The 12,254-nt window shown below is 43.8% G+C and overlaps 1 protein-coding gene across 1 annotated transcript; it reads left to right on the forward strand.

Moving 5' to 3' along the window:
- Positions 1-6,884: 6,884 nt before the first annotated feature.
- Positions 6,885-11,250, forward strand: uqcrfs1 (ubiquinol-cytochrome c reductase, Rieske iron-sulfur polypeptide 1). The gene is made up of 2 exons (XM_083662251.1): positions 6,885-7,125; positions 10,119-11,250. Exons 1-2 carry the CDS (start codon positions 6,915-6,917, stop codon positions 10,727-10,729), a joined length of 822 nt encoding a protein of 273 aa, XP_083518377.1. The 5' UTR covers positions 6,885-6,914; the 3' UTR covers positions 10,730-11,250.
- Positions 11,251-12,254: the final 1,004 nt, after the last annotated feature.

The following is a 12,254-nucleotide window of genomic DNA, read 5'->3' on the forward strand; positions in this document are numbered from 1 at the left end:
TAGTGGAGCAGAGCGGAGAACCGCTTCAGGGACGCGTCTGGTGGACACAGACGTTCACTAGACAGGCTGCGACCAGCTCTGGTGTCTGCCTCGCCTCGCCTCGCGGTCATAATGCAACGTTTCCTGGTGGCATCTCAATCTGCCCGGCTGCCCCGGCAGAGACTTTAGGCAGAAAGGAGAAAAAAACTTGAATGGGCTGCTAAGCTAATGTCCAGGTTTAAAAAATTAAAAGAAATAATATTTACCTCTTTTATAATGTAAACGTTTCACCACAATGCACACCACAAACAGGGTTGTGTGTGTGTGTGTGTGTGTGTGTGTGTGTGTGTGTGTGTGTGTGTGTGTGTGTGTGTGTGTGTGTGTGTGTTGGCTTCCTTGATTTGAGGGGAAAAAAAGAATCATACTGCATATTTACCCAAAGGAATTGCATAGTGTGCCAATGCATGCAGATTTTCAGGATTCACCATACACAAACAGACGCACACACACACACACACACACACACACACACACACACACACACACACACACACACACACACACACACACACACACACACACACACACACACACACAACTTTCACAGCATTTTGCTCGGATTACATGAAAGGTAGCATGTTTTGTAGAGCGTGTTGGCGCTGCAGCCAGCTTGATGCCCACATTACTTGTGCATTCCAAGTGATAACATAATCCAGTTTGCTGGAACATAAACAACTGCATAGGAGAGGCAGCTGTGTGCAACAGTTAGGCTATACGTGTTGTATGTGTTCCTTCACATTTTCACTGTCTTCCTGTCACACACTCCACTTGTAAGATCGGTTCGCCTTATTCCTACGATCGTCTGTATGTTCTTCTCCAAAGGTCACAGCGTTGACACACGAAACCAGATATTGTCATTTCAGGACAGAGACTAACTACAAGTTGTCCCAGAATACAAATATCAGAATACATACAGATTCAAACCTCTGCTTCAAAACCCACATATAACTACGGTAAATGAGTCTGCAATAAAGTAAAATGTTAGGTTTACAGCATCTGTGCTTGATGCATGAATATGATTTTTCCCCTCCGTTGCCGTTAGGGGTGTAAAAAATAATCGATTATAAGATGCATCGCGATGCGGACGTGCATGATTCTGCATCGATTCACAAATGCCAAAAATCGCCAAATAAAATATAATGGAAGCATATGCAATTGTTTATTTTAAATATGGATCATAATACAATGCAATTCCAAATGCACTTTCATTTTAAAAGTAGCCACACAGTGAGAAAAAAGAAAGTGAGAAAAAATAAATCATGCATTGGGGAAAAAAAGTGATGCATCGATTTAAGATGCATCCAGATGCATCGAGATGCATCCAGATGCATCGATAATCGTAATCAAATCGAATCGTAGCCCTCTGAATCGTAATCGAATCGAATCGTGAGGCCAGTGAAGATTCACAGCCCTAGTTGGCGTGCAGATTGCTGGACGTTTGCATGGTCAGAGTGCAGTAGGCTCTTTGTAAATGCATACAGGTAAGTACTGTATGGGGGTCAGCATCAAAGGGCACCGGTAATGTGTTCCCATCCAGAGAAGCGCCCCTCCACTCTGTTTGAAGAGGCGTACAGCAGAGAGTACATGCAGAGACTAATGCAGCGCTGCCCAACCTTTTCCAACTCAAGGCCCACTTGAAAATCTAAAAACAAATTGCGGCCCACATCCGACCGTAAACAGGAGGACAAATAATGTGTTATCACAGCACTTTTTATTTTATTTATTTTAACCCATTGATACCCGATGCAGCATTTGCGTGTATATCCCTCATTTGTGTGCGTATCCCTTTAAGACCGCGAACCGCGCCACGCGGTCTTAAAGGGATACACACACAAATGCTGCATCAGGTATCAATGGGTTAACAATGAAAGGAGCTGTCTATCAGCACCACACAGAAATCAGAAACTAAAAGTGAGGATCTGTCTACAACAGGCTAACAAATAACTGATTACCAATTAAACGGTATCGGTCAATGGAGAAATGGATTCTCATAATAATAATAACAATAATAATAAAAATAATAATAATAAAAATTATTGCATTTCCCTAAAATCTTAATGTTTTGCAAATTATTTTGCGGCCCACTTGCAATACCTTCGCGACCTACCAGTGGGGCCCCGGCCCACAGGTTGGGAATGGCTGCGTCTAATGTATTCAACTGAAGCTGGGCCCACAAACAAACAGATGTTTGACCAGCAGGCAAAGTGGCACAAATCAGATCCCAGGACAATAAAATAGACACATTAATAGCACAAATAATTGCAACAGACCATCACCGCCTTTATGACGTGGGTGTCAGGAGACTCATGGCTGCCACAGAGCGGAGATGATAACGCAGTGTCCATGTCAAGATCAAAGAGAAGGTTAGCTCCTATATATACATGTAGAGCTCAAAACAGTGACCACCCATTTCTCCACGGCTCCAGTTGCATCAGAGCATTCCCCATTCATTTTCTCCATAGATGTTTCGAAAAATCCTTCTACTATAAAGAGTTTTAACCCTGGAACCAACCCGACCAGCCAGCTACAGAATCATGAGTGACCACTGACGATAGAACATTTTACTTGGAGCAAAAACAAAAAAGTAAAAAGTGCGATTTTTTTCTTCCCGATTTTTCACAGACAAGTGTATACGACATGTTACAGCTTCATTAACAGGTCGGCTTATTTTATGCGACCAGTGTTCAGTAAGTTGATACACACCTAGATTCCAAGGCCCTGGTTGACAGTATGCAGTCTCTCTTATTCAAAGGTAAGCGACTGTAATAATCGTATAATGTTCTGAGTGACTAGTTTTATTTGTTGTAGTTAGCTCTTCTGTCATTCCCCCCAAAAATGGTTGGAGACCCCTGATATAAATGTATGTGGTCCTGGACATCTAGTGGGTTGCTCACACACAGGGGGAAATATCAGCTCACTGGTCCTCACCATGTTGGAAGAATGTGAGGAATAAAGTATTATTCGGGACAGTGGGGCCAATATGGTGAAGGGAATGAGAATAGCAGACATACTAATCTAAATGAGAGCAGCACCTGCCAGAGTGGTGATGAACACACTGTACTTGCATTGCTGGAGTCCGTTCCACACAGAAGATACAGCAGGATCTTGGCCTGCTTACCCAGTTCCTCCTGCAGTGCGTGGAAATCCCTCCTCCAGACGCTGGGGAGAGATGAGCCTCAGACACAAACTGTTTACGCCAGTGAACAGGGAGGATCCAGACGCTTGGGGGGGAAAGCGCCTCAGACAAAGATTGTTTACGCCAGTGAACAGGGAGGATACACTCGCTTGCTTCACCGCTGAGCAGCCAACCTGGTCAACCTGGCTGCTGCCTCCTCTTAATGAAGAGATCAGTGGAGAGCGGAGACACTATGAAGCCGTTTTCTCCCCCTGTATCCGACCATGGCCGCCTGCCACGGTCAGATCATTACCCACTGTGCTAGAAACGTTGGCAGGCAGTGCGGTTTCTCATCATCTCCTCAAATTCACCTCTGCTCTTCAGTCAGACTGAGCATCTGAGAGCAACGGAGGAAGACTTAGCTGATTTTACTAGCAGGCATTTTCTGATATAACAACACTGGTTTTGATGCGATGCCATGGGCCAGTGATTCCCAAACAGGGGTACAAGTACTTGAGCTTGCAGGGGGTATGTGGAAAATGGGGATTACAATTTATTACCAAAACGATTGAAAAAACAAACAAACATAAACCCCATTACTAAATTCATATTTATCATCCACAGAACACTTCACCACTCATGTACATATTGTATATATTGACTCGATTTGATTCGATTTGATTGCACTTGCAACCTTGCTATTGCCGTTAGTTATCTTCCTACTTCTTATCTCTGTATATTGATGTAACCGCTACGCTGCATACAGACACTAAGACAAATTCCTCGTATGTAACTTGCATACTGTGGCAATAAAAGTGATTCTGATTCTGATTCTGATTCTGAAAATGATACGTGCGCACCCACGGCAGGTGTTAACTGAAGAGGTCAAGTTCACGCATGTCAAAAATGTGCAAACCAAGTAGTAGTAGTTACTACTTGTCTCAAAAAGTAATTTAATTACTTTACAAATGACTGCATAATAAAAATAATTTGTTACTAGGGAAAGTAACGTTTGCATTACTTTTAACAGTCTGCTTCGATTGACTCATTAATGCGCACACATTATTTTCATGTTGCTTTGGCAGTGTGGGACAAGACATACTGTCAAATTGTATCTATCATTGTACCTGCATGGGATACTTGAACATTTGCTTATGGGGGAGGCTTATAGCCTACTCAAGGTCATTAGCCTCTGGGGCTTATAGCCTACTCAAGGTCATTAGCCTCTGGAGCTTATAGCCTACTCAAGGTCATTAGCCTCTGGGGCGTATAGCCTACTCAAGGTCATTAGCCTCTAGGGCTTATAGCCTACTCAAGGGCATTAGCCTCTGGAGCTTATAGCCTACTCAAGGTCATTAGCCTCTGGGGCTTATAGCCTACTCAAGGTCATTAGCCTCTGGGGCTTATAGCCTATAGGTCATTAGCCTCTGGGGCTTATAGCCTACTCAACATCATTAGCCTCTGGGGCTTATAGCCTACTCAAGGTCATTAGCCTCTGGAGCTTATAGCCTACTCAAGGTCATTAGCCTCTGGGTCTTATAGCCTACTCAAGGTCATTAGCCTCTGGGGCTTATAGCCTATAGGTCATTAGCCTCTGGGGCTTATAGCCTATAGGTCATTAGCATGTGGGGCTTATAGCCCACTCAATGCCATTAGCCTCTGGGACTTATAGCCTATATGCCATTAGCCTCTGGGGCTTATAGCCTATAGGTCATTAGCCTCTGGGGCTTATAGCCTATAGGTCATTAGCCTCTGGGGCTCTGGCTGCAGCTGCAGTGTGTGGAGCATTTTTGCCATGCAGGGAGGCGGCATCTCTCAACCAGGTCTGATGATCATAAACTGGATAATCCTCTGAAGTTGTCTGCTTCATGTCCTAAAGTGACTAGTAACTAGCCCGTTTAAATTGCAGTAGGCCTATGTGTAGCCTAATTGAGTTACTAAATTTGAAAAAGTAATTAGTTAGATTAGTTACTACAAAAAGTTGTTTACTTACTGTTAGATACTAAAAGTTTACTGTGAGTGTACAGATAGGATCATCGACACACATGAGTGAGGGGTACTGGCATGGCAAACAGCTCAAGGGGTAGACAAAAAAGGTTTGGGAACCACCCCAGATCCCCCTATGCCGGCATCAGCAACCAAGGCAGGAATAGGACCACCTAGCCCGCTTATGGGACCTGAGATCCAAGGGATTGCACTGTGTTCAGGAGAGACAGACGTGGACCATGGCCAAGCTGCTTGAGGAGCAGGAAAGCCTGCTGGTCCAGCAGATGAGGCACATGAACCAGAACCAGAGGATGAGATGAGACAGACGGAGAACAGAACAGTAGCAGTGAACCAACATGACCAAACAGTAAGAGAGGCCTGTGTGTCTATATGGCTTTTTCCCCTTTATCCTGAACGCCAGCGCCCTTTCCTCATTAAAAGCAATGGGAGGTGGCCGCAAGGTGCACAAAAGGTGGCTGCTCCATAAAGACACTGCAGACGGAGGTTTTTCCCTCATGGCTGCTCCATAAAGACACTGCAGATGGAGGTTTTTCCCTCAGAGCGGAGCGCTTTCAAAAGCTCTGAAATGTGACACTTTTCAGAAAAGCGTCGGGTGATTTTTCCAGACGAGCCATTTCCCATAGCGTCCATAGCAACAACAGCAATATGGAGAAAGTCAAAGTGCTGCTGGTGGAGAAGTAGGACATTGTGATTATTGAATTGGCGTTACTGTAACAGTGATAATGTATTGGAAATACCTAGTAAGCATTGCTTGTTCCGCAATGCTGTTCCAGAAAATAGGACGAACCTTGGATACGAGCCGGTATGAGGCAGGGAATTTAGTCTGCTCAGCTCATAGAAGAACCCTTTAATTGGCTCAGCTACTGTAAGCCAGAAATAAGCTAACATTAATACGATAGTTATGCTATACATTTTCAAAGTCAATAATATAGAGTATCGCAGGAATGAGTCCGGAAGACCTGACTCAATGGGAATCGATTAAGCATTGATTTTCAGAAAATGTTTATGCTATTCTACAATTCTACTTACTTTTACTATCCCATTGACCCTATTTTATTTTATTCTATTTTATTTTATTTTATTGTATTTTATTTTATTGACTGTTTTTTTACGTTTAGGGAGATACTGTGTGATACTGTGTTATGCTATGTTGTGTTATGTGGATATTTCATGCCTGAGTGCGAGCAACTGCAACTTGTCCCAATTTCCCCCCGAGGATCATTAAAGTCTTTCTGATTCTGATTCTGATTCTGATTCTGAAAAGTCAGACATTTTTTCCTCATTTGTGAAGATTATCTTGCTGAACACAAACTTTGCTGTTTCCAAAAGCTTTGTTAACCACAGACTTTATTTCAGGCATTTATAGACAGTGACACACACACGCATGCACACATGCCAGACAGACCGACAGACAAACAACTTAAATGTATAATGTATCTTACAATATGAAGTTAATTTCCTTCTAACTTGTTTATGGTTTAAATAAAGGAAAGAAAAAAGTCTAAAACTAAATTCTCAAGGTTCATTCAAAAGACTTAGTACAAACTGGACATAACTAGTTGATTGGATACATTAAATAGTTTTAAAAGCTACCACATTGCATTCTAATCACCCCCCCCCCCCCCCCATTCCAAGGCTCGTACGTCATGACGTAACGCTACTCGCAGCGTAGTTACGCACTCGGCAACGTCACCTCGCTTGCTCACTGCAGTACCAACCAAGGTCGTAGCAGCAGCAGCAGTTAGCCGCAAACATGATGTCCCTTGCCGCTAGATCGGGGGCATTTTCCCCCTACATGCAGGCGACCAGCTTCACAGTAGCTGGCCCGCTGAAAGCCCTGATACCCGGGGTCGTTATGAAGGGAGAGACGCTCGTGTTAGACACGAAGAAACCGTTCCTGTGCCGCGAATCTCTGAGCGGTCAAAGCCCAAAGACAGGCCCCGCTGTCACTGTTAGCATCAATGGTAAGTCGGTTGTAACAGATAGCAGCTAACGTTAGCTAAGCTAACTAGCGTTAACTTGTTATTGTTTTTTGTATTCGTTTTGCAAGGTGAACGATAAAGACGATGCGTTGACAAAACGTAACGCCCCATCCGCTTTGATTATTCTGCGAGATTTCACCCTCAGCCGGACTCATTTGTTGGATAGTTCTCCTTCGTTAGCTAATGTTAGCAACTGGCTAATCGTAACCATCACAACCAGCTTCTTCTTGTACGGCTAACGTTAAGTGGCTAGGTAATGTAAGGTCAGGAAGTCAGCATGACTTTACTCTGTGGCATCTTGTTGTGTGTTTGGGTCTGACAGTATCTGTGATAGTCCAGTCACTATTACTGAACTCATTACATTCACTGATGTTATGGAGTAGCTGGGTCAAAGACATATAGCAGCTACTAGAATCCAAAGCCAGAGTAGCTAGCAGTTAGCTTGGTTTGAGTAGACAGATTGGCTTGATGTACAAGTAAAAGCAGCTCCTTATAATCCGTAAAGTGTGCTAAACCTCAGTGTGTCCCAACCCCAATCCAGTTGTATTGAATAAACATTACCCAGCTTATAAGCATCCCCATTCCCCAATATATGAATATGCATAATTCTGTGTCGCACGTACCCCCACACAAAAGGGGGGACTAATATAATAATAATAATAATAATAATACCGGTAATAATAATACAAGGAGACACATTATTTGTGTCATTTATTTCAAATCCCCTCTGTTTAAAATCAACATTAACATCATTTACATTTATTGTGGTGACCTTGAGACTCAGAGTTGATTTAGTGTAACGTTAGTTAAGTTACTGCTTATCTGGTCACCTTGCCAGATTAGGTAGGTTCCACATCGAATTGTAATGCAGCATACGCATCTGGTGGTTGATGGTAGTACAACTACAGTGTGTGGCAGTGGTCTGATGAAAAAGTAATGGAAGCATTCCAATTTTGGAAGGGGAAAAAATGAATTAACTCATTGAGTGCCAGCCACTTTTGGAGAACAGACGCTCCCAGTGCCAGAGTTTCAGAGCGTTTTCAGTGATTTCTCGAGGCCCACAGAATATTGTGTGATATTACTATGTAAACACTGAACACGCACAAAGAACGATGAGACTCTATTCTATCATCTGCAAAAAAAAGTTTATTGATCCCATTTTCCGTTCTTTAGTTATGAGCCGGAGAAGATAGCTTGATTCATCCAAAAACAGCAATTTTTTTCTAGAAGCTGAGATAATTGGCCTTTTGTGAAATTAAACATTTCAAGCACATCACTGACTCTGAAGCTAATCTTTTCTAATGTAGTCACACCTCAAAAATAATTTCCTTCAATAAAACAGTTTAGGCCAGGGAATTTTGTTTGGCAGAATAATATTTTTAGCTACAACCAGCAGCGCTGGCCCCTGCGTGCGCTGCTGGTTGCAGCTTCTTGCTGGTCTTGATTTGCTGCTGGTGGGCATCGGATATTCTGGCTTGCGTTTGTCAATCCTGTCCTGCTGCCTGGGTCTGTCTGGGTGTTGCGTGCTGCTCTGCGTGCCCCCCCCCCCCCCCCCCCGCCCCGCCCCGCCTCGCCTCAACTGCACACTCCTCCTCCTGTCTGTGGTGGCTCTCTGCTGAGTTTGCTGTGCGCACAGTGAAGGGTGCGCAACATCCAGTTTTTTTACAGCGTTCCGCGTGTGTTTGTCACCGGCAACGATGCTTCCAGTTTGAGAATAATAACAACTCCACGGTGTGGATGTGCGGATGTGCTGTCGCAACCGACACGGAGCGGCTCAATTGTGGGAGCAGATTGGCTGCTGCAGGCACAGCTGCAGTAACGTGCTTCAGCATATCGATGCATACGGATGCGATGCGATTTCCGTTTCCATAACGACTTCTTCTTTGTTTTTTCCTTGCCTTTCTGTTATGTGGAGAGCACTGTCGCCACCTAAGGGTTCTGTAAAATAGGTTATAGACCTCCAATAGCTACAATAGTTGTACCAGAGATGTATCAGGGATTGATCCACGTCCCACCGTCAAAAAACGCAATTGACGACAATCGTCGTCTTTGGCACTCTACGTCAGTATTTGAATTGACGACAGCTGTCGTCATTGGCATTCAATGAGTTAAAAATGACGTACAACCCTACCATACCAGTCCCAACTACGCCTGATATAGTATTGTTTGTCAAATGGCAAAGTGGATGGTGCAGGGCAACTCCTTTTTCCCCCTCCCTTCAATAACCAGTTTGAGTGCTCGCTCCTCAAGGTGATAGCTACTAATGTGCTATGATGATCACGCGCCACTCCACTGTTGTGATTGTTAAGATGAAAAAAAACACCAGCCTGCCCTCCATCAGGATAATGCAGACAAGCCTGATGTGACCGGAATACCTTCATCATTAACATACAGATCTTTCTCAGCCTCCTAGGTACCGTCCATAATGAGAAGGTCAATCATGTCACTTTCTGTAAATGCAAATGTGGATGCTGTCTTGGCACCGTTATTTATGATATTTGTTGCATATTTATTTTCTCAGTCCAGCACAGAGATCAACAAGAGACCTTATTTACTGCCTATAATGACGTGATGCGACGATGTGCTGCATAAAGAATCCTGTCCTCTGATCTCACATAGGTGTTCTGTGAAGATTCATAGATTGGTGAATTAATTCGTAAAAACAAGAAGCAAAGCTTTTAGATTGGCCACAGGCTTCTCCACAGTAACAATTGATTGCAATGAATAATATTATGTTTATCTCCTGCATTTGGTTGAGGCTTGAGGCCACAAACTAGTTCATTGAGGAAGTGGAATTCTGGGAAAATGTGCAACTGATCCATGTAGATAAACAGTTTGAATCAAACTTAACATTTTGCAACAGTTATGTGTGTAAGACCCTCGAGCTGGAGATTATGTGCTCGGGATGCAAGACAAATTTCACTGCAGTATATTTATGTAGTGTATCTGATTATCAATGTCTTTATGTTTTGCAGCTCGTGCCGGAGTCCGATTTGCCCACACAGATATCAAGGTGCCGGACTTTTCTGAATACAGGCGGCCTGAGGTGCAGGACCCCCACAAGGACTCCCAGGCCAGCAGCGACGCCAGGAAGGCCTTCTCGTACCTGTTCACCGGCGCCACCACCGTGGTGACCGTCTACGGCGCCAAGACCGTGGTCAGCCAGTTCGTCTCGTCGATGAGCGCCTCGGCCGACGTGCTGGCCCTGTCCAAGATCGAGATCAAGCTGTCCGACATCCCCGAGGGCAAGAACATGACCTTCAAGTGGCGGGGCAAGCCGCTGTTCGTCCGCCACCGCACGGAGGCCGAGATCTCCACCGAGGAAGGGGTGAACATGGCCGAGCTGCGCGACCCGCAGCACGACAAGGACCGCGTGCAGAACCCCAAGTGGATGATCGTCCTCGGTGTGTGCACCCACCTGGGCTGCGTGCCCATCGCCAACGCCGGCGACTGGGGAGGCTACTACTGCCCGTGCCACGGCTCCCACTACGACGCCTCGGGGCGCATCAGGAAGGGGCCCGCCCCACTCAACCTGGAGGTTCCCTACTACGAGTTCCCCGACGACGATACCGTGATCGTGGGATAAAACAAACCAAAACAAAAAACGGACTGAGCTGTCATTCTACAGTGGTGGCTTTGGCTTTCTCAAAAGCATGGCGGTGCTGAGCTTGTCAGACGTCTGTATTATAAATGTGTACTCAGTGCCGTGATGCTTTTGAGGAATGCTTTTTGGCTATCGAAAAGTTGTGATAATGCACTAATGCCACATTAATGTCATATTGGATGTATCATAAATCCAAACGGCTCTTACTCTGCTCTCCTCATGAAAAGCAAATGATACCTGCTGCGGTTTCTTTAGGGTTGGGTTTTCAATTCATATATACAAGTTGTTTGAGATGTGGCCGTTCCAACGAGTTAAAAAAACACGAACAAGTCGTAGCAACAAGACGCCATCTTGTTCTTCCCCTTCTTCCGACTTGACGTGAACACGGCATGCAAAACATCCGATTATCTGATTTAACTTATGGTCCATCTAATCAGTACATGCACTTGTGTTCAGCCCTGTTCATTACATAATTGTAAGTAATAAATGTATATTTTATCTGATGGACAGCCTTGATTCTGTTATTTATACTTTAATCACTCCAAAAAAACAGTTTATGTAGGGCTGGGCAATATTGATATATCAATATCGTGATATGAGAATAGATATCTCTTTGATTTTGGATATCATAATATCCTGATATCTTCATGGTTTTAAAGGCCACGTTATAGTAAAGTGGTGTAACTTTATGAATTTACCAGACTGTCACTGTTCTAGCTTTTCTATTCTTTGCCTTTACCCATTTAGTCATATCCAGATTACTGGTGATTATTGATCAAAAATCTCTGTGTAAATATTTTATGAAATCACCAATAGTCATTCCTAGAATATTGTCACGATAATCAATATTGAGGTATTTGGTCAAAAATATTGTCAGCCTGAAAGTACAGAGGTATGGTTTTTGGTCCATCTATAATGGAGTATCCAGGTCTGGAGAAAGCCAATATTGGACTGGTTGTAAGTGCCACGGGTGTGTAGAGGCTCGACTATATGAGTGGGACTGTAAATAATCCTGTGATTGATGACTTCACTATTTTATTGGAAGTGTGGTGCAGCAGGCTAGAACGTTTCTAACTCTTCAATTGAAATGATCTGCATCAGCTGGAAGAGCCAAAGTGAAGCTATGGGAAGTATTCAGATAGAGTGTAAGTGCAAGATGGAGGATGTGTTGATTGGTGGTGGCTGCACTGCTTCTGTCTCAGAACCACGAGGCTGCAGTGCAGGGATGTGACAGATGGGGACATGTTGGAGACCGAAAGTTCACACAACAAACATCAAATAGTTGTATATTTTGTTTCTACTCCTGAGCTGTACTTTGACAAAGAGCTTTGTAAGTGTAGCGCTTCACTTTGCACAAATAAAGGTTTCACAAACTAACTGAACGATTAAATGAGTAGTTATTAGGACTGAGTACTTGCAGTTGCTGTACGTCAATACAAAATAATTGTCAAATGGGAATATTTAAAGGAACCACTCACCCTAAAATCCAAAATACATATTCTTCCTC

Source organism: Poromitra crassiceps, assembly GCF_964638095.1.
Source record: "Poromitra crassiceps genome assembly, chromosome: 28".
NCBI lineage: Eukaryota > Metazoa > Chordata > Actinopteri > Beryciformes > Melamphaidae > Poromitra > Poromitra crassiceps.